This window comes from Staurois parvus, unplaced genomic scaffold, assembly GCF_062004578.1.
Source record: "Staurois parvus isolate SC_StPar_1 unplaced genomic scaffold, SC_StPar_1.0 ptg001418l, whole genome shotgun sequence".
Classification (NCBI taxonomy): domain Eukaryota; kingdom Metazoa; phylum Chordata; class Amphibia; order Anura; family Ranidae; genus Staurois; species Staurois parvus.
In genome coordinates this window covers 580,103-603,088 of record NW_028319214.1, presented here as the reverse complement: position 1 = coordinate 603,088, position 22,986 = coordinate 580,103, and the positions used below count along the sequence as shown (strand labels likewise).

At 41.4% G+C, this 22,986-nt stretch overlaps 1 protein-coding gene across 1 annotated transcript in view; it reads right to left on the bottom strand.

Annotated features, from left to right (window-relative positions):
• HIP1R (huntingtin interacting protein 1 related) overlaps positions 1-22,986 on the bottom strand; it is a 145,516-nt gene that overhangs the window by 55,363 nt on the left and 67,167 nt on the right. Inside the window, exons 8-15 of the mRNA XM_089661982.1 lie at positions 22,270-22,410; positions 19,087-19,144; positions 17,953-18,028; positions 15,720-15,866; positions 15,044-15,105; positions 14,865-14,937; positions 8,267-8,450; positions 1,379-1,467 (exon numbers count right to left, since the gene is read on the bottom strand). Of these exons, the coding sequence (XP_089518108.1) occupies positions 1,379-1,467; positions 8,267-8,450; positions 14,865-14,937; positions 15,044-15,105; positions 15,720-15,866; positions 17,953-18,028; positions 19,087-19,144; positions 22,270-22,410 (830 nt within the window). The remainder of the gene's footprint in view (positions 1-1,378; positions 1,468-8,266; positions 8,451-14,864; positions 14,938-15,043; positions 15,106-15,719; positions 15,867-17,952; positions 18,029-19,086; positions 19,145-22,269; positions 22,411-22,986) is intronic.

The following is a 22,986-nucleotide window of genomic DNA, read 5'->3' as shown; positions in this document are numbered from 1 at the left end:
CTTTAGAGAGTGGTTTAACCAGATGGGTGCAACGTGTCCCTAAACCATTAAAGCACTCTGTGCCTGCAATTCTCAGTACACCAGGTACCAGGAGTTCCCAGTGCCCGAGGGTCAAATTACAGGCCATCCCTACGTTGTCAGGGTATGGCTTCCAAGCTCTAGCTGATTTAGAAATCTGCAATGGCAAGCAATAATCTCTGCAGATGTTAATTAAACTTGCCTGAGGAAAAGATGGACTTCCATTATGCTAGGACACTAGCAAAAAAAAAACTGAGCTATGCTAAAAGTAGGATGGGATATGGTATGGTGTTCCACAGCTCTGATTGGTTCCCACTGTGCAATCTCCTGAAGGTAGATGTGTCTTAGATAATAGAACCCATCAGAAGATTTTCCCTCAACTTCTGTTTAGGGGACTGTAAAATTTAGGATCACTTATTTTGTGATTCAGTGACAACAGCCAACAGGACAAAAAAAAAAAAGAAAGAGATGATTAATTTCCCCTGTGGGGACACAGAAAGCAATAAAAACTTCATACTCTACCCAAAACTAAAAATAAAGTTGTGGCTATACATACACTTTAAACGTAAAATGTTCCTTTGGACTTGCTAGATAATTTAAAGGATAAGTTCACTATTTTAGAAATAATAAATGCACATATTTCTGCATTAAAAAAAATGAATTCATTATTTTTTTCTGCAGGAGCCTTGAAAGCATCCAGGATGCAATGTCAGGCTTCTGCAGACAAACACTTCAGCTTGCAACCCGTATCTCCATACAGACTGTCAGTTTGAAAGCTGCAGGGCTTGTTGAAATTAATAGTCTGGCGAAAGGTTCCTTAACATACAGGGAGCCTATTACTGAGATCATAGAGGAGCTTTTAACAGCATTTAGCTATGAACAGAAGAGAGAAAGGCAAGAATCTCTGTCAAGGTTATTTTTTTTTGGCTCAAAACTAGGGGCACAGGCATCAAGAGGCAGGAAGACACTGTTGACAAAACATCCTGGGAAAGATTTTACCCCTTCCTGGTAGAAAAAGTAGTTTTCGTTACTGTCAGTCCCATCACTTCCAGAGCCACAGACACTATCTAAAAGAATAGCCTGAAGAAATCTCAAAAATAGAGAGCAATAAAAACTTGCCAGAGGTTCTAACCTTTCACAATACTCTACTCAAAACTTAAGGGAGTTAAGCCTTAAGCAATTACTCCAAAAACACACACAACAAAAAAAACAAAAAAACAATATGGTTCTACAGAGTTTAAGAGCAAAGCTTCCTTTAGTCTCTGGTGAAACAAACTTGGTGCCAAAAGGTGTGTAGCTGCTAAGAATGTGCTTTGAAAGGATTAACATGACACAAAAATATAACAGAATGCACTGCTACCTTTCTCAGGAGTCCGGCATGAACATTAATGAGCTCGTTGTGCTTTTCCTTTAATTTGTTGTAGCGTACTTCTGTTGCTTGAACCTTCTCTGTAAACAAAATAGAGAGTAAATAAATAAGAGAAAAGCAAATACTGAAGACATGCATCTAAAAATGACATAGGGGAGGCGCCTATCTGGGCTTATTATCTGTCTAATAACATACATAACCACTACAAAAAAAAAGTTGCATAAACATTGCATAAATTGGTTGTAAAGTCTTAAGGTTTAAGAATGCATTAAGGCAGGCATGTCCAAAGTCCGGCCCGCGGGCCGTTTACGGCCCGGGGGTCGGTTTAATACGGCCCTCCAACAGCCCTCCCTGCTCTGTGTAATGTGGCCCTCCCACGGCCCTCCCTTCTATGGCAGACAGTCTTCTGCTTGAGAGCAGAGGGCAGTGCGCATGCCTGACTGCGTCGCGTTCTCCCTGGCCTGTGTAAATGCGGCTGTCGCACGGCCCTCCCTTCTGTGGCAGACAGTCTTCTGCTTGAGAGCAGTGCGCATGCGTGACTGCGCCGCGCTGGGAGCGACAGAGGGTGGTGACCGGGCTTCCAGCGTGAAGTGTGTTTCTCTTCCCCTCCCGGCTGCCGAGCAGAGACTTCAGCTCCAGCTACCTTTTTCACCCTTCACATTAGTGCAGGTAAGTTTTTTTAAATTTATTTTCAATACATTGTGAAAACTCAGCTGTCAGTTGATCTTAATGTTATGAAATGAAAAGTATGTCGTTTGCAATTAACTTGGCATAAAATAATTTATTTGCATTTAATTGTAATGGTTCAAATAATGTTCGGAAAAACGTTCGGCCCTCCACCATGTTCACTTCATCCAATCTGGCCCTTTTTGAAAAAAGTTTGGACACCCCTGCATTAAGGTAACCCCCCCCCCCCCTTGTACTTACCTGAACTCTGTCGCAATCCAGTGCTGTGCATGTGCTTTAACAAAACAAGGCAATGACATTCTCACAAAGAAACCTCTAGGAATGGATACTCATGATATAAAAAAAAAAACAAATGCGGTTTTGTGCTCACTGTAAAATCCTTTTCTCTGCTTTTATTGAAGGTTAAGAGAGGTTAAGATAAGTATGGCCAAAGCTTTTTTGGCCATACTTCTCTTTTGGGTCTCTTGTGCTCTCCTGGGACCCAGATGCTGACATCACAGATCCATTCCAGGCTTTGGAAGGATTATGGCAATAATGTCTGAATCCACTTACTGCGGTGCTGAGAGCCAAAGCCAACTGCTCCCGCCCACTCCCCAGCTCACAGCGGATCAAGCACTGACTGACCAGAGGTCATGTGATCACTTAGTTCTTGGGCTTCGAGTAAGCAGGGAGCAACTGCAGCATCAGACTGACACTGCAGCAAAAAGGGGCGTATAAAGGGTTTTTAGTATTCCCACACTTCTCTTAAGATTAGTAACTTTTGACCTCTGGGTTATAGTATCATCTGCAAGAGTAAAATGCTAGAAACAACACAAAAAGACAGCCTAGGAGCAGCCCCTGTGGGTGGACAACCACCATCTGCAAACACAGCCTAAGTTAGGAGCAAGCAGTAGAAGCCAAACACAGAACCTGCACTTTTGCTTGTTAGCTGCTGCAGTTACTTTGTGCATCCTTCAATGAATGTAGAAATAAGAATTTTATAAGGAAAGTACAAATTTCACTTCTGTTCCTCAATGGGCACAATGAAGAACTGGAAGATTTTGACCACTTGGACATCCCAAAGCAGCATTAAAAGAAGGACAGGCAAACAGAAGAACAACCCAGCAAAGATCACACCACTGCCTGCAAATCTTTGCACCCAAAAGTGGCAAAGGAAGCAAAAACATCAGCCTTATAACATTTGGTAAAGGTATGAACAGAGCACCAAGTGTCTCTTTGCAAACTTGAGATCTTAAAGCCAGGTGCTGAAAGGCACAGGATGCACGCCTTGCTCTAGTGGAATGGGCAGTGACAGAACCTGGGTGATGCATACCCAGAAAGTATAAGCCTAAACAAAAATCCATCAAATCAATCTGTAAATCAGCACTGAAGGTTGACCCATGCAAGCGTCACCTGGGAGGAAAAAAAAAAGAGCAACTCTGTTTTACTAAAGGATGCCGTAGCATCCAGAATGTCTTAAAAGCCCAGACTAAATCTAGATTGCAGAGAGTCCACTCCTTGTGATGAACAAATTTGGGTTAGAGTTCAAAGGGCTGGGATAACCTTGGGAAGAAAATAAGGACTAGGATGGAGACCCTCAGCAAGACCAAAAAGGCACCTACAAGGCCATCAATTCCCAAACCCGCCAATCCAAGGTGATGGCCACAAAAAGTCCATCTCCTGAGATAGCATCAATGAAGGAAATTTGCAAATATGCTCACACGTTTTGTAAGCCTTTTGTAAGGCCTAAATACTAAGATGATATATTTTACAAAAAGCAGCCTTCTATGCCTTGAGCATAGTTGAAATCAAAGACCCTGATATACTTCTGTCCTTCAGTACTTCAAAAGCTAGGCTGTTAAAACCAGGTACCATAAAAGCTGGGCAGAAGAAAGGTTCTTGGGGCAGAGAAAGAAGCAGGCACCAGGGGCATCTGTGTCCAGACAAACCATATCTGCGTACCAAGGCCAGTGGGGTTAAATCCAGGGCTACCATAAAGACTGATTATCACTTCTGCTTCGATCCTGCAAAGAAGTCAAGGTAGGAGCTTCAGGAGTAGAAATGCACAGATCAGACTGTACGTCATTATCAGGGAATCTGTTGCATCTTGACCACAAACTGATCAACCTTGCAAATGAATCGAGACACTAGAGGATCCACATCCAGCATCCCCCAAACGAAGACAGTGAAGATGAAAAACCTCTGGGTAAAGGGATCACTTGATAGATGACTTGTCCGCCTGCTGGTTGACCACCACCTGAAATGTAGATTACAGAAAGAGCCAGAACATACCTCTCTGCCCAATGTAGTATGCCAGAGATTGCCTTGGAGGACGCTGCTTTTTAGCACCACTATGACTGACATATGTCATGGCTACGGTGGTGTTGAAATTAATCCTGACAAGCGACCTGTCAAACAATTGGCTTAGTGCAGAAGAAACAGATGATTGCCCAGAGTTCTATCATATTAATCAGTATTAGCGACTCCAAAAAAAAAGGCTGGCATTCGTTGTCTCCACTATCAGGCAAAGCAGAATGAATGATTTTTCAGAGAGAAGTATGGGGGATCTCAGCCACCATACTAACAAAGTCCTTGCCATTCAACTCAAATGAATCTCCTTGTCCAGAGACAATTGGGACATGTTTATGTATTTTGGAGAGAAGTTCCCATGGAAGGATTTGCATATGGCACTGTGCAAATGGAACCGTTTTGAAGGAAACCAACATCAGACTCAGGATTTGCATGCATGAGAGTGCAAAAGATGACATGAGAGCGGAGCGTCCAAGATTTCTCCAGCAGAAGAAACACCCAGGCAGGACAGATATCCAGAAAAAATAAGGAAGGGTTGTAACAGCGCAAACACTGCAAAGTCCTGGGAAATGGTAGTATGGGGTGATCGTGGTATTCGTGGCTACTGTATGAAGAGCGTAGGATTCCGTGTGGCACTGAGGGCAAGGCTTCCAAATAAGCTGTAGCAACTTCTGTAGATGAGAAAAGGAGAAAAGCGCCTCTAAGTGCAATAAGTCTTTTTATTCAAGTCTAAATGTAGAAACACTCACATGTGTGAAGTAATCATAAGCTTAAAAAACGTGGTTAACAATAGTTAACGGTGGGATGGTAACCCAGGTGAAGAGCCGTCATCTTACTGCGATGTCGGGAGGTCAGCTCTCGGCTGGAACAGCGTGGTGGCTGGAGGGGAACAGCGGTGAGGCCGGCCGGCGTGCACGTCCTCCCACAGAGCCGGATGGAACGCACGCTGGAACGTAGCGGCGGCGTGGCCGTGATGACGTCAGATCCTAGGGTGCACTGCGACGCGGAGCATGCACTGGCCGTGGAAAGCGGAAGTGCGCTCCTTTTTCAAGCAGCTTTTCTCAGGACAGATATCCAGAACTAAACCCACACAGTCCAGGCAGAAGGGATCAGTGAGGACTTCTTCAAGTTCAGGATTTAGCTGAATTCCCAAATAGTGCTGAGTTATAGATAGGTTGGTCTCCAAATAGAGTGTGGACCCCACTCGCTGAAGCAGATCGTCAAAGTCCCACAAAGTCCTAATGACCCCCCTGCAGACACAAGATCTGAGCTGTGCCTTCTAAGTTATGCTATGTAAATTGGAGCATTTAACAAATATAAAGTAGGTGTTATCCAAGCTTGGCTGCAAAAGTGAAAATACACTAAGTTTTGTTCCTCATTCAAAATATAACCAAAGTAAGAAAACAGACTAGGAAAAAAAAACTGTGAAAAAATATATTATGGAATCTACTAACAAAGATGACCAAGCATCAGTTTATCATGTTATAGTTTTCTTCTTCTTGGTGTTTATATAAATCACTAAAAAATATGGCATCCTCATGCCCTTTTATTGAAAGAAAAAAAAAATGAATATAAAAAGAAGCACATTAAAGATTAAAAAAGGAGGCAAACAATACAAAGAACATACACTATAGTTACTGCATACTCCTACAAGTCAAACAAGATATAAAATATTTAAATACAAAGGAAACCATCAAAAAAAGGAAAAAAAACTCTGTTGTAACTAAGGAGTGGTTACTCTGCAACAAGGGAAAAATATAACAGTGCTCTTTAAAATTATATGACATTAAAGTATATGTGAACCCTCACCTTGTAAAACAACCCATTCAGTTTAAAATAGAAATGCAAGGCAGGACGTTTGTGTATATATTTAAAAAAAAAAACAAACATTTTAAATAACGTTTTTCTTTAAGTGATCACATGACCTCTGTTCTCAGCTGCATAAAGGGCCTAGAAAGGTGGAGACCACAGAGGGGCAAGTCAGCTGGAGGCAGAGGGACAACAGTACACTGCTTTTCTAAGCGAGTAGCTATGCAGGGGGGCCCGTCAGCACAAGTCCACTAGAACAAAGACAGGCTCTGCTCCCAAGTAGACAGCAAAGAAGAAAACTGACCATGCTGAGATGGATGTGCTGCCATGCCCTGAAGTGGTCAGTCTGAAATAGGAAAGCAGGGGGACTAGCAGGAAAACCAGGTATTTCACACAAAGGAAGCAATGCAAAGAAAACAGGATACTAATTAATACAAGTACATGGTAGCACAGACCCACATCAAAAATATGAAATACTGGGGTAACATACACTTTAAAAAGTAAGCTTTATACAACTACAGTGGCTGGAAATTCTACCATACAATCAGAGATTCAATAAAGCTTTCTTGAAAAAGCAAATGTTAAGCATAAACTTTACTTCTTGGACAGAATGTGGAGAGGTTATATTGCCGTATGTGTCTTTATTTGAGAGAGTTGCCCTTACTAATGCTTCTTATGACAACGTTCTCTGGTATAGAAAGTGGGGGGCAGGGGCGGACTATTTGGAAACTTGGGCACTGCCCGAGGGTCAGTAGGGGGTCCCATGAGATGCCTCTGGTACCTGTTTCATAGGCTTTTTTGAGTTTGGGAAAGGAAACAGGGGCCCCATGATCCCCTATTGCCCGGGAGCCCCATGAGTTGTCAGTCCGCCCCTGGTGGGGGGAAATAAAAAATCCGAGCAGTCACAAAAACAGAATGTGTTTCAATCATCCAATGGCTAAACCTATTCAGCTAAAAACTGTCTAAGTGTTATCAGCTCACTTTGGAGAAGATCTCTCCTTACTTCCTGTTGTGTCTCTGGGACAAAACGTAAAAAGAAATATCTATGACAGAACACACACAGAAAAAAAGTCAATAGTGCAAACTAGTCCCTACATTATCATTTACATTCAATTTAATCTTCAAAATTAAAACAAATCTTCAGTGCAAGTTAAAAAAAATTAATTAAAATGATGATCTACATACTGGCTAAGATGGTCTTTGTTTGCCCTTTTTGTTCACGATGTTTTGGACAAATAAAGAAATTACAGAAAAAAAAAAATGGATGAGCGACTGAAAAATATGCAAAACGTTAGCATGTTTGTCTATTTTGTTTTTATTTTTAATGAAAGTCTAAGACCTCTGACACCCTTGCATACTACATAATGTTCATGGCAGAGCTTATTCAGAATAAAGCTGGACATAGATAAGTAGTTTTTTTCTTCTTACAGCCATTGAACGAATAAAAAAAAAACAAACAGATTCCTTCATTCAGGCAAAGGAGGTGAATGGTGTAATTTCCCCGCCAGAGTATTGTGTTCTGAGGGCAGGATTCAGCACTGTCAGAACACACTAATCAGCAGCTGCAGCCGCTGGTCAACAACAGTTTTCCACACGGGGCCACACACACATCAAAATTTGGGCAGTCCCTTCTAACCTGGCTGAGTTTCGATCCATCTATGGCATCGTAAGCCAACAAAAAACACCATTTTTTTGGCATGGCCCAGCCAAAAAAAAATATTTTTTTTTCATTAGAAAAAATTGCTAAATGAGTGTGTGTATCTTTATTCTCAGTAACAGAAAATATGCACACTGTTGTAGAGCATACAATTCTACTTCTATTTACACATAATGAAATGGCTACTTAATCTTGACAATTTGTTTTCCATGCCCAGGCATTAAGTAAAGTTTAATCATGTTGCTGATTTCAGCCTGCTGGCAGATGTTCGTGAAATCTCAATGGTATAATTAAGCCTCTGCATTTATAGAAGCTTTTCAGGAAATGGCTAAGGCAGGTCATAGGCAGCACACACTAAACAAATTGCCATGTATTGCACTGCATGGATTAAACACTCATCACTGTTTCTGATATACTGCTAATTTGTAAAGACCTACTTTCCATTTCTGCAGACAGTCCCTGAGCTTTATCGCTCTCTTGCTTCTGTTTCCGCAGCCTCTCCAGCTCATCCCGCAGCTGCTCATTGTCCACTAAGGCTTTCTGCTTTTGCTTCCGCTGCTCTTCCACCTCAGCTTCCAAAGTGTTTATCTGACCTTTCAGCTGCATAATGTATTTCTGGGCCTGTGACAGACAATTTATGGAAATTTAATTTATTGCCATCAATGTAAACAGCTAAATTATTGCTCCTTGACTCAAATACTGTCTTCTTGGAACATCAATTCCTGAAGTTAAATGGACTTCTCATGGAATTAATCTTACACTCCAATATCCAAATTAGACACCTTCAACAAAAACATCACTATTACAGAGTAACAGATTTCAGAATTCATAGTGGAAATCAAAGAGTAAGATAGAGACCCAAATATCTCTCATTGCTCTTACCCCGATATGATAACCCCGTCACTCCAAATTAATTTTGGCATTCTGCAGACACAAAAGGTGCATAGATAAGTTTTGAGATACAGTGGATATAAAAAGTCTACACACCCCTGTTAAAATGTCAGGTTTCTGTGATGTAAAAAAATGAGACAAAGATAAATAATTTCAGAAATTTTTCCACCTTTCGTGTAACCTATGAACTGTACAACAAACTGAAATCTTTTAGGTGGAGAGAAGTAAAAATAAAAAGCTAAAATAATATGGTTGCATAAGTGTGCACACCCTTAATCTAATACTTTGTTGAAGCAACTTTTGATATTATTCCAGGACTCAGTCTTTTTGGGTATGAGTCTATCAGCATGGCACATCTTGACTTGGCACTATTTGCCCACTCTTCCTTGCAAAAACACTCCAAATCTGTCAGATTGCAAGGGCATCTCCTGTACACAGCCTTCAGATCACCCCGCAGATTTTCAATTGGATTCAGATCTGGATCTGGCTGGCCATTCCAAAACTTTAATCTTCTGGTGAAGCCATTCCTTTGTCGATTTGGATGTATGGTTTGGGTCGTTGTAATGCTGAAAGATGAAGTTCCTCTTCATGTTCAACTTTTTAGCAGAAGCCTGAAGTTTTTGTGCCAATATTGACTGGCATTTGTAACTGTTCATAATTCCCTCTACCTTGACTAAGGCCCCAGTTCCAGCTGAAGAAAAACAGCCCCTAAGCATGATGCTGCCACCACCATGCTTCACTGTGGGTATGGTGTTCTTTTGCTCATGTGCAGTGTTGTTTTTGCGCCAAACATATCTTTTGGAATTATGGCCAAAAAGTTCAACCTTTGTTTCATCAGACCAGAACACATTTTCATACATGCTTCTGGGAGACTTCAGATGTGTTTTTGTAAAATTTAGCCGGGCTTGGATGTTTTTCTTCATAAGAAAAGGCTTCCGTCTTGCCACTCTACCCCATAGCCCAGACATATGAAGAATACAGGAGATTGTTGTCACATGTACCACACAGCCAGTACTTGCCAGATATTCCTGCAGCTCGTTTAATGTTGCTGTAGGCCTCTTGGCAGCCTCCCAGACCAGTTTTCTTCTTGTCTTTTCACCAATTTTGGAGGGACGTTCCAGTTCTTGGTAATGTCACTCCTGTACCATATTTTCTCTCACTGTCTTTACTGTGTTCCATGGTATATCTAATGCCTTGGAAATTCTTTTGTACCCTTCTCTCGACTGATGCCTTTTAACAATGAGATCCCTCTGATGCACGTTAAATGATGCCAGGTGTGTACTGACTTCTATTTAACATGATTTTTAAAGTAATCGCTTAATTCTGAACACAGCTACATCCCAAGTTATAAGAGGGTGTGCACACTTATGCAATCACACTTTTAAGATTGTTTTTAAACTGAGTTGTACATTTTGTAGATCTCATTAAAAGGTGGAAAAAGTTCTGAAATTATTTAATCTTTGTCTAATTTTTTTTACATCACAGAAACCTGACATTTTAACAGGGGTGTGTAGACTTTTTATATCTACTGTAGAAACCCTCCAGTTGCTTTCTTGCTCTTATATTCCAGAACACAAACTTCAACCAGCCAACAGTAAAGCCAGGGACTGACTATGACCATGTTGCGAGGTCACAACTGATAAAACTACATTGGAGCACATAATCATACAGTTTTACATTTGCTTATTCTAACACTCTTCTTATATAATAAAACTTGAATCTTATATTATTGTATGAATTATATCTATGTTTAATAAACACAAAGTAAAGGAAATGCTGACCTAAACACTAAGGCTGACTTCACACACAATCTTAAAAGAATAAGTAAACCTTTCAAAAAATAAAAATAATAAATGCACATTTTTTTGCAGGTAAAAAGTGCACTTTTTTTTTTTTTTAGAAGCCTGCAAAGCATTGCACCAGCATTCAGCAGATCACTGTCAGGCAGTTCCACAATGACAGGAAGAATCAATGAACTACCACAGTGCTGTGGTAGTTCACTGGGAACTACAAGCTGACATCTACAAGCAACTCTGTGAATGAATGATGCAGCCGTGTGGGCAGAGCCCTGCACGGCCATGCTCTTTTCAAAAAGTGACAGCTGGTACAGAGAACTTCTCCCGGTACTGATGTCACAAAGAGGGCTTTGATCGCCAAGCCACTGCAGGAGGGTGCCCAAAGCATCATCATAATCTCTTAGATGGTAAAAGCACTTTATAGACTCTTCTGAAAATTAAGCATGAGTTTCTCTATTTTTTTTTTTTTTTTTTTTAAATCATAAAGCAAAAACACTTAAGTTATCCCTTCATGTCAAATGACCACCACAGGAGGATAAACAACTTGAAGAGAATACAGTTTAAAGTAGAACTAAACTCTCAAGCAGCATTAACTATTTTAATCGCTATGTTACCAGCATTTATAAATAAATAGGAAGGTATATTATGTTTACCTGCACAAAACCTTTTCTTTTTTTTTTTTATAGACAAATCTTCTGTTGCTTCCAGGTTTTGGTCTAGGCCAAAATTATGTTATACATCCAGGAATCTTCCTGGCATTTGTTTTTTTCTGTCAACTGTCGGAAGGATTTCCTCAGCTAAGCAAACCCAACTGCCTGCTTGCCTGAGCTAAGGAGAGACGGATTCAAGGAAGTAAGTGGTACAAGAATCATCTTCCCATTGATGGTCTCAATGCCCAGATGGCTGTGGCTAGAAATGGTATGGAGTGTTTTTCAAAGTGATTTCAAAACAGTGTAAAGCAAAGAACATGGATGGATTGGTGAATTTCTTTTTAACTACTTAGCACCCAGGTCAATTCTGGCATTTCTCTTTTACATGCAAAAATCATAATTTGCTTAAAAAAAAAAATTACTCAGAGCCTTTTATATATATATATATATATATATATATATATATATATATATATATATATATATATATTAACCCCCCTGGTGGTATTCCCGAGTGTAGCTCGGGGTAAGGTTTCAGTACCACAAGCGGTAACCCCGAGCTACACTCGGGAATACCATGCGGCGCTGCTCCGGGATCCCTCGATCCCTTACCTTGTTCTGCGCTCCCACGATGTCCCTCCTGCAGTGTCCCGAGCAATGTCCTCCTGCGGATGCCGGCATCTGTCTTCTGGTTTCCATCCCCTGCGAGTTTCGGGACGTACGGGGGACGGAACGGTGGGAAATTTGAAAATGTCAAAAAGTGACATTCACTAAATACACTAAAATCCCATAGTATAACATTACTGTATCAAACCATTTCACATACACTTTGTCTCTAGTGCTTTGTCCTGTGCCCTGCCTGCATTTTTACTGTTTTTTCTGCCTGGAAACTGAGAAATGTCCATGGCGTCCAAAAAAGCGTCCCTTTAGGTCAAAAGCGGTTTTATATCAGCTAGAGAACAGCGATAGTAAATCAGAACCACTTGCAGAATTGAGTGATGATTCGTGGGGAAATTCATCATCAGACACTGAAAACGATTTTGCGACTTTGCTCAGTGATGTGCGAACTTGGCGCTATATTTCAAATTTCAGTGTTTTTGGTTTGATTATATTATTGAATTAAATTTCATATTAGATTATTTTTTGTGATTACTTATTAAATTATAATTTATGATTTCGTGTTTCAAATTGTAACATACCCGGGATGTTTACTAGACTCTTGTTCGGACAGACTTCAGTGAGTTATTCCTAAAAATTACAGGCCTTCAATAAAAAAAAATACATATTTCCATGCAAAAAAATTTACCGCTTTGAGCACAGAAATACTGACATAATCAGACCGCTGGGGAGGTTAATGAATAAGAAAAAAAACCCACAATATATAACCCAAACTACTACTTTTTTTGTACAGGGTTTAGGGTTACAGAGGAGGTCTAGCACCAGAATTATTGCTCTCGCTAGAACATTCGCGGCGATACCTCATGTGTGATTCGAACGCTGTTTACATATGCGAGCGCAACCTATGTATATGTGTTCGCTTCTGTGTGCAAGCACGAAAGGACATGGCGCTTTCAATTTTTTTTATTATTATTTTATTTTTACACTATTTTTTATCACTTTTATTCCTATTAAAAGAAATTTAAATATCCCTTGTAATAGGAATAAAGCATGACAGGTCCTCTTTATGGAGAGATCTGGGGTCCCATACATCTCTCCTCTGCTAGAAAGCATGAGATAAAAAAAAAAAAAAAAATTATCTCAAACTTTGCAGCGGCAAAAAAAAATTGCAATGTTTACATCTGCCAGTGCCGAAAGTGATTACATGACGTCTCCTTCTGCCGCCTGTAAAAGCAATCCAGCAACTAAGGAGCCGTTAGGATGACTTTTACATTGCAGGGCATTGCCGTCTGGAAAAACAAAGAAAATGATATCTGCATGATGCTTGTAGCTGCAAGCATCATCCAGTTATCCACAAAGTTCACAACATCATATGACATCATGTGAGCAGGAAGTGGTTAATACTAAAACATTAATTAAATAGCATTTTCTGTTTGTGGTGCTCAGATACTCTTTAGTTCTGCTTTAAGAATGTTAAAATTACACAAAATGTTGCTATTCCAAAACATCTACTTAAAGACTGTGTGAACAACGGTATTTACCATTTGTACTCTACTTTAACCACTTGTCTGCAGGGCACTTATACCCCCTTCCTGCCCAGGCCAGTTTTCAGCAGCTCAGATGGGCACTGATATGTGGCACTGATGGGCACTGGCAGCTGGCATTGATGGGCACTGACAGGTGACATTGCTGGGGTTACACTGATCATCAGGGCACACTGGTCATCACACATGACGTACGTATCTCCTCTCAGGAACGCCGATTACCGGTTCTCCTCTCGAGCTGTCAGCGTGACAGGTTGTGAGGAGAGAACTGCCGATAACTGGCATTTCCCTATTTATATGCGATCAGCTGTGATTGGACACAGCTGATCACATGACCGAGCCGACTTCTTCGGCTCTTTTCGCTGATCCGCTGTGTCCAAGGGACACAGCGCACCACCGATCGCCGCGCATGCGCGGTTAGAGTGGAAGGACGTCATATGACCCAGAACGAGAGAACCGCCTTACGCCCATCATTACTTTATGTGGCAGGCGGGAGGCGGCTAAACTATTACTAAACCCACAACAGTAAAATCAGTCTGCATATGCAGTAAAGCATGCTTGTTATGCGCACTGTGGACAATAAGGGATTACCCTCTGAACTGTGTAAAAATGAGGTTTGATCCTGACTTCTGTGATCCTCCCCTTCTTCCAGTATTTCCCTCATCTCCTGATAAGACTTATTGTGTTGAGACACTGCACATGCTCAATTTGGTGTATATTGCTAGAGAGTTTTTTTTTTTTTCTTAGGAGAGTGCATGTGATGTGCAAAGGGCCAATCAAGCACTGCCCAGACAGAGGTTAGAGGTTCTACATCCTTTAACCAGTGGCTCTGCTGAACACTGATAGAAGTCACAAGACTGCTCTAACTGCTGATGAGAAAAGGTATTTAGCAGTTTATATTTACTAAAATAATTTAAATTTCCATGTTCTGTGTACTGTGGGAGACCAGATATAGTAAATGCAGGGTCCAGGGTTTAATAACACGAACATCCTGAAGGCCAAGACTAGAAGTTATAGCTGTGGGCAGTAATCGAATGCTAAACATCCGACAGGCTTGGGTACAATCAGCCTACCCATAGATGGGTCGAACTTATGGTCCCTGCTGAACTGGCCTAGATTCGATCCATAAATGGCTGCTTTACAGAAAAGACATACAAATGCTCATGCAGTGTACTGCCAGCTTTGCCCGCAGCACACATGCACTTTGAAAACCTGTTCTGTTAGAGACTCAGAGAACACCTAAACAAGTTATACAATAAGGGTTTACTTGTTTGAGGTATCAATTTTTAACATTAACTTCAAGGCTGCGTGTTTTCATTTAAAAAAAAAAGAAGGCATTATGGATCACTAATCTTGATACACTTGCCTATCGCCATCTTGATGAATAAAATACAAATTCTTTGCATGTTCATTGCTTTGTAGATACTAGGCACCCATCTTCTACAAATTGTTATTTAGCACTAAAGAAACATTATAAGAAATAACATCTAAAGTGTAAAGCTAGTGTAAAAACACTTCAGATATAACTGTTCTTACCTCCAGCTTCATTTTTTCCAACTCTGAACGAAGCAGTTCAATTTCTTTTTTAAGATTTTCTATCTGAAGATCCCTTAGACGGAAAGGCGAGCATAAGAAATTACACTGGTAAGCAGCAGACAAGCAACAATATAGGTCAATAAGCTCCAACAGACAAGAGGTTAACATATAATCAGTACCTGTCATCTACCACAAGACCATTTGGAGGCCCAAAAGTTTGTTGAAAGATGTCTTCTACGACCTAAAAATAAAACTAACATGGTCAAAAATACTTAATGAATCAATTTAAGGCAGTTATATTTAAGTGTCGGTTCACATATATGCGGATTGGATGCGGTTTGAACCGCATCCCATGGTGCTTGTTCACATATGTCCGGTGCACGGGTGGTGCAGATTTAGTGCGGTTTGAAAAAGAGTCATGTACGATTTCTGAGCAGTGCAGTCCGGTTCAGGTTACAGACTATTGACTTATTCGGGAAGGCACAGTCTAAGAATACAACTGCTGTGTCCTGTACGGTATGATTAGGAAAAGCATCATGTGCATTTTCTGGTCCATTGCAGTGTATTGCCAGACCATTCATAATGAATGGACCACCTTAATGCAACACACATTAAAACCACCAAAACAAGCCCCACGTAAGTCTAAATAGGCTCACTTCCAAATCTCTGCTGCCAATAAGGCATTCAACACACATTCTTATCTGTTGTTCAATCTCACCACTGCTGCAGACTTTTCATCTGAATGATAGGACTGCCAACAAAGCCACCAATTTCTCTGGACTATCAACAATCTAGGGACATATAATCAAAATTGCAGAAGTACAAGTGGAAAACTCAAAATAAAAGTGTATTCACCTGCTGTTCCACTGGCTGGGCATTGCTGATCTCAATCAGAGATTCGGTTTGCGGCGGCTCTTCCTCCTCTGGAGCTTCATTGGCCATTACTACCACAGGCTTCACATGCTCTTCAAGTGCTGAGGCTCTCAAAAAGTTGGGTGGGTTCTATTACATATATAATTAACAACTTTTAAGTATCAACGATACACTGGATATTACTGCAAGCATAAAAGTAATGTTCTATCCACACTAGGAGCTTAAAAAAAGCAACAGAAAAATGCTGCAAAAATACAACAAGCGATGACGCCTCAGCTGTCAGTGGGATTCCCTGCTGACAGCTGAATGCAAACAAAAGAATCCCAACATTCAAAAATAAAAAAAAAAAGTCCTGAACGATACAAGGCCACATGCCAACATGGGGGAGGGGGTGTAATGGGGCAGGGGACATTGACAAGGCATGCTGAGTTGATGATGTGACAATGGGGCGGGTGGCCCCACCCTCAGTTTATTTATGGGCTGGTATGGATTGGGGGGGACCCCACGCAGTTTTTTATAAAAAAAATTAATGCTGACTTTCTTTTGTTTTGTTTTTTTTTGTTTTAACCTCTTCCATGCTGCCCTACAGCCGAAATACTGCTACAGGGAAGCACAGGTGCGCAAAATCACGTATATATCTAATTTTGCAGTTCTGCGTAGGAGGCGGGCGTGCCCTACCCGTGCTGCCCTTGGCGGCCACGGCTGTCAATCACCAGGTGCTGGCTGGCGATTCCCCGCCGGCACCAGGCGATCTCCGAGTATTACCCGTATGTAAAAAAATATATAGATCTCTCCCATCAGCTCCTGCACACTGCTTTGTATGACTCTGCATAGCCATACAAAGCAGTGTGCTTACAGTGAAACACACGGACCACATAGTAAAACAACACACAGTTAACCCTTGATCGCCCCACATGTTAACCCCTTCCTACCCAGTGCCATTAGTACAGCATCATTGCTTTTTATTAGCACTGATCACTGTATTGGTGTCACTGGGAATGTCAGTGACACTAAGTCAGTTCCCCCCAGTGTCAGAATGCCTGCCACAGTCCCGCTATAAGTCGCTGATTGCCACCATTACTAGATAAAAAAAACCTGCCATTTGTAAACGCTATAACTTTCATGTAAACCAATTCAGTTACAAGTATTAGGTTTTTGTTTTTTTTTATTAGTAAAGACATGTAGCAGAATACATTTTGGCCTAAATTTATGACAAATTTGTATTTTTTACATTTTTTTTACTGGATATGTTTAATAGCAAAAAGTAAAAAATACAGGGTTTATATATGCTAAAAAGGTACACATTTTTACAGATTGCTTTGTAAAAAGTGCACTAGTAAATTCTTGTTATACATGTAATATAGAAAGTTTGGGTGCTTGCTTTAACTGCAGGGCAGAAGAATGAAATCAGGGATGTTGTTATGCTGCCTGGCAGGTTAAAGATGGTCAAAATCACAACGATGACCTGTAGCGACTCCGGAAGCAACATCATTTATGCCACTCTATTGCAGTGACAACACTGCAGCCTGCAGAACCAGTTCCCAGTTTGGTAATAAATTGTATTTCCCAATACATCAAGAATGCTATGACTAACAGCAGAGCAGTTCTATAAGGTATTGCATGTTCTTTAGGGGTAAAATTTCCTACAGATGATGTTGGCTTCGACTTCAACTTTGAGCCCTGGTTCACATTGATGCAGTGCGGAATTCGCAGCATTTTCTGTGCGAAATCCGCACTGCATCAGAATCGCACCCCATTCATGCGAACCGATACGGGTGTGTATTTTAAGTTAACAACACTCTGAAATTGGTCCACAAAACACGGTGCAATAGCAGAATCGGATCGCATAGGTGTGAATACCCATGCGATCCGATTATAGTGCGGACCCAAAAAAAAAAGGGTCCCGCTCCTTTTTGGTGCGGGTGCGGTGTGATTTGAGCAACCCATAATGTATGGCTCCGATCGCACCGCACACAAATCGCATGTGATTTGCACAGGAATGCGGTGCGGATCCTGTGCGAATCACATGCGATATACAGAGCTGCACAAGTGTGAACCCAAGCTAAAAGTAAAACCCAGCCATCTCGCTAACAACCTACAAGCAATAATGTGATCCTCACATGCTGAACAGGTTCACAGAAGTAAATACTAGGTCAACCAGTCCAGCAAAAACCACAAATACAATTAATGTGAAACAGTTGCTCATTAGACTTACATCAGGAAGGCGTGGTATCTGAATAAGCCGTTTGAAGTATAACATGTCAGCTGCTCGTTTGAAGAAGTTTTTCAAGCTGTGGGAAAAGGAGAAATCGTAATATTGTGTAAATAATGCCTTTCCATATATTGAAGACATAGAAATGATTTCAACCAGTGAGCTGAAGAAAGTCATTTTAAACTGTCAGTCCAGCCAACAGTCATGGCAATGTTTTAGTATTATGTGGAGCCTAGCAGGCTAATTCAGCCACTGGCTTCTTACATGTCTTTCATGGTCACAGATTTCCATGCCATTATTTCTCTGTTCCTGTCCACCTGAGGGTTTTGGGTATGCCCACCCTCTCTGCATGATCCGCACCCTCCAGTAGCATTGTATCTTCACAAGTAAAAATTCCAAGAGTGAATACCCAGAATCTGAAGTACAGAGCTCTCTCTCTCTCTCACACAATAAAGCAAAAAGATAAACTGCTAGCTAGTTTAACTTGATGGCATCCACCAAAAACTCAAATATCTATAAGAACCCTATAGAAGGTGGAAGTGCGTAATAGTAATTATTTAAAGTGATACAAAAGACAAACTTTTGTTTTATTTAAAATAAAAGAGCGATTATTCCTTATGTTATGATATTGCACAGAGCGGTCTCTGTTTTGGAAGTCCCCTGCTGGTGCTATCCACCCCTACCTTATGAGTGCCCCCTCAGCAAGCCATGTGCTGAGGGGACATGCTCCTGAGCTGGGCTGTGTGCATCTATAGACACACCCAACATGGCTCGGCCATGCCCCCCCACTCCTACCTCACAGGATTTGACTGACAGCAGCAGCGGCCTCTGGCTCCCGCTGCTGACTGTAGCTCCTGTGAGACCAGGAAGTTAATGGAGCGGTGCTGCAGACAGGGACAGCACTGGATCATGAAAGGAGGCAGGTAAGTGTTTAGTGGTTAAGGTGGGGAGATTAAGGAGAGCTAGTGGAACGTGCATTACGGAAAAAACATGGTCCTTATTACAAATATCACCAGCTTAAGTATTAATGTAATAAAAGCATATTTACTATATTTATTAATATAGAACACTCGCAAAAAACTTGGCCAATTATTATCAAATAGGTACTATCAGTAGAATGGGAACAGTCATACCCACCTGTGGAATTGCTCATGAAATCTGTCTCTATGCCCCTGTAATGTATCTGGAGGCAGACCTAGCATTGAATAAGAACAAAAAGTGCATATATAAGATGTTCTCTACAGCTCTGGCAAAACATGTCAAAATCAAAAGGTAACTGATTTAACCACTACCTGCCTGCCCAACCGCAATGTACTATGGCTGGGCAGCAGCTACAGGTAAAGCGACATACGCGTATGTGGCTCTGGCTATGCCAACACAAGGGGGCGCACAGCACTCCCCAACCACGACTGCTGTGTGTCTGGCGGACACAGCAGAATGAAGATCCCAGTGAACGGGACCAGGTGATCATGTGATCGCTATGCGATCACATGATCATAATGTAAGCAGGGCTGTTATGAATCAATCTCATTCATAACAGCTTTGCTTCTCTTCCTAGTGAGCTGTGATTGGCCCACAGCTGTACCATGTGACCAGCTCCAGCCAATCACAGAACACTATCGAGCTGTCAAAAATGTAACTCATTGATCACCCTTCCTGAATGAGTTAGATGCAGGACAGCAAGCTTTGCATTGCAGGAGAAATGATCTTTATTTCTCCTGCAAAGTATAGAAAAAAAAAAAAAAAAATCCCTGATCCCCCCCGATTCATCATATGCCCGTGTTCTCTGCTGTTACATATATGTCCAAAATGGACAAGCAATGTACTGGTATGCCGCTGGACTTTGAGGGGTTATACCGGGATGATACCTGCAGCTACAGGCATCATCCTGGTATTGTTTTTTTTTCTTCTGGCGGTCGGCTTTCATTTAAAAACAATCCTACTGGCCAATTAGCTGCTGAATTGTTTTTACAAGCAGCAGGAAGGGACATTACCCCCTCCTGCTGCCTTCCACAGTTTGTAGACGCTATAACTTTTACACAAACCAATATACAAGTATTGAGATTTTTGTTACCAAAGACATGTAGCAGAATACATTTTGGCCTAAATTTACAGTGGGGCAAAAAAGTATTTAGTCAGCCACCAATTGTGCAAGTTCTCCCACTTAAAAAGATGAGAGAGGCCTGTAATTGGCATCATAGGTAGACCTCAACTATGAGAGACAAAATGAGAAAACAAATCCAGACAATCACATTGGCTGATCTGTTAAGAATTTATTTGCAAATTATGGTGGAAAATAAGTATTTGGTCACCTACAAACAAGCAAGATTTCTGGCTCTCACAGACCTGTACCTTCTTCTTTAAGAGGCTCCTCTGTCCTGCACTCATTACCTGTATCAATGGCACCTGTTTGAACTTGTTATCAGTATAAAAGACACCTGTCCACAACCTCAAACAGTCACACTCCAAGCTCCACTATGGTGAAGACCAAAGAGCTGTAGAAGGACACCAGAAACAAAATTGTAGACCTGCACCAGGCTGGGAAGACTGAATCTGCAATAGGCAAGCAGCTTGGTGTGAACAAATCAACTGTGGGAGCAATAATTAGAAAATGGAAGACATACAAGACCACTGATAATCCCCCTCGATCTGGGGATCCACGCAAGATCTCACCCCGTGGGGTCAAAATGATCACAAGAACGGTGAGCAAAAATCCCAGGACCACACGGGGGGACCTAGTGAATGACCTGCAGAGAGCTGGGACTAACGTAACAAAGGCTACCATCAGTAACACACTACACCACCAGGGACTCAGATCCTGCAGCGCCAGACGTGTCACCCTGCTTAAGCCAGTACATGTCCGGGCCCGTCTGAAGTTTGCTAGAGAGCATTTGGATGATCCAGAAGAGGATTGGGAGAATGTCATATGGTCAGATGAAACCAAAATAGAACTGTTTGGTAGAAACACAACTCATCGTGTTTGAAGGAGAGAAAATGCTGAGTTGCATTCAAAGAACACCATACCTACTGTGAAGCATGGGGGTGGCAACATCATGCTTTTGGGGCTGTTTCTCCACAAAGGGACCAGGACGACTCATCCATGTACAGGACAGAATGACTGGGGCCATGTTTCGTGAGATTTTGAGTGCAAACCTCCTTCCATCAGCAAGGGCATTGAAGATGAAACGTGGCTGGGTCTTCCAACATGACAATGATCCCAAACATACCGCCCGGGCAATGAAGGAGTGGCTTCGTAAGAAGCATTTCAAGGTCCTGGAGTGGCCTAGCCAGTCTCCAGATCTCAACCCCATGGAAAACCTTTGGAGTTGAAAGTCCATGTTGCCCAGCGACAGCCCCAAAACATCACTGCTCTAGAGGAGATCTGCATGGAGGAATGGGCCAGCATACCAGCAACAGTGTGTGCCAACCTTGTGAAGACTTACAGGAAACTTGCAAATAAATTCTTTCCAAATCAGCCAATGTGATTGTCTGGATTTTTTTTTCTCATTTTGTCTCTCATAGTTGAGGTCTACCTATGATGCCAATTACAGGCCTCTCATCTTTTTAAGTGGGAGAACTTGCACAATTGGTGGCTGACTAAATACTTTTTTGCCCCACTGAATAACTGAGTTTATTGGATATTTTTTTATAACCAAAAGTAAAAAAATATCAGGGTTTTTTCACAATTTTTTGTCTTTTTGTGTTTATAGCACAAAAAGTAAAAACCACAGCGGTGATCAAATACCACCAAAAAAAAGCTCCATTTGTGTGAAAAAAAGGACATAAATTCTGTTTGGGTACAGCATTGCACAACCGCACAATTACCAGTTGAAATTGCGCAGTGCCGAACAGCAAAAAATGGCCTGGTCATGAAGGGGGAAATTCTCAGGAGCACAAGTGATTAAGCTCCACAGCTGCAAATATTTGCTCAGTGTTATACACAAAACTCACTTGCACATATCAGGTGTCCTGATACCGGAGTTATACCGATTATCCTTCCTCAGTGACCCACCAAGTAGTGAAGGGCTCAAATTTAGGTCCTGGAGCTTGCATCATCACGAGCGAGTGAAATCCCATTTACCTGTTCTGACTGGTTGCTTTTAAAAACCATGTATGAAATGTAAATGAATCAACATGCACCAAGTCATGCATCTGGTGAATGTAGCCTAAAATCCAGTACAATCTTTGGAAACATACCAGTATGGAGGGGGAATGGCTGATGTAATCTACCAGATCTTGCTGTAAATTTCTTTGTCAAACTCACAAGAGAAATGATAGGAACATTTATTACAGGGAGTAAAAGACATCAGATCCACTTACATGAGTGCAACTTGAACATCAACTTGACTGTGTAGTGATAGAGATGACTGCAATCCTGAATCACCTGTATAAGAGGGGCCAGCTTACATTGTCCGGCTGACATCTGAGAGACCGCTATGGCACTGTTCAGCTGCCTGATAACTGATCATGGAAGACTCTGTTACTTCATGCAGCATCAATTATATACAGTACTCACACTGGAATACACTAAGCCCATGCAGTAAAAATTCAGTCTCCTATACCCTGTTGAGCACCACATGATTATTACAGGTACTTCTATAGTGCTGTCAATTTGAACAGCAATTTACATATATATTGTACATTCACATCAGTCTCTGCTCTCAAACAGCTTACAATCTAAGGTCCCTAACTCACATTCATACATATACTAGGGCCAATTTTAGCCAGGTGCCAATTAACTTACCAGTATGTCTTTAGAGGGTGGGAGGAAACCAGAGTACCCGGAGGAAACCCACTCAGGCACAGGGAGAACACGCAAACCCAGTAGGTTGAACTGACGACCCTAGTGCTTCCAGGCGGAAGTGCTAACCACTTAGCCACTGGGCAGCCCTACACTGACAAGTGCGGCCTTTGCAAGCCTACTAGGCCACAATAAAAGCTAATCACATTTTAGAAAAACTTCAGACAAATAAAAATGTGCTCTGTAACAAATAGTTATGTCTGATGAGGAGCTTTCGCTAAATGTGCTGCGGCTCT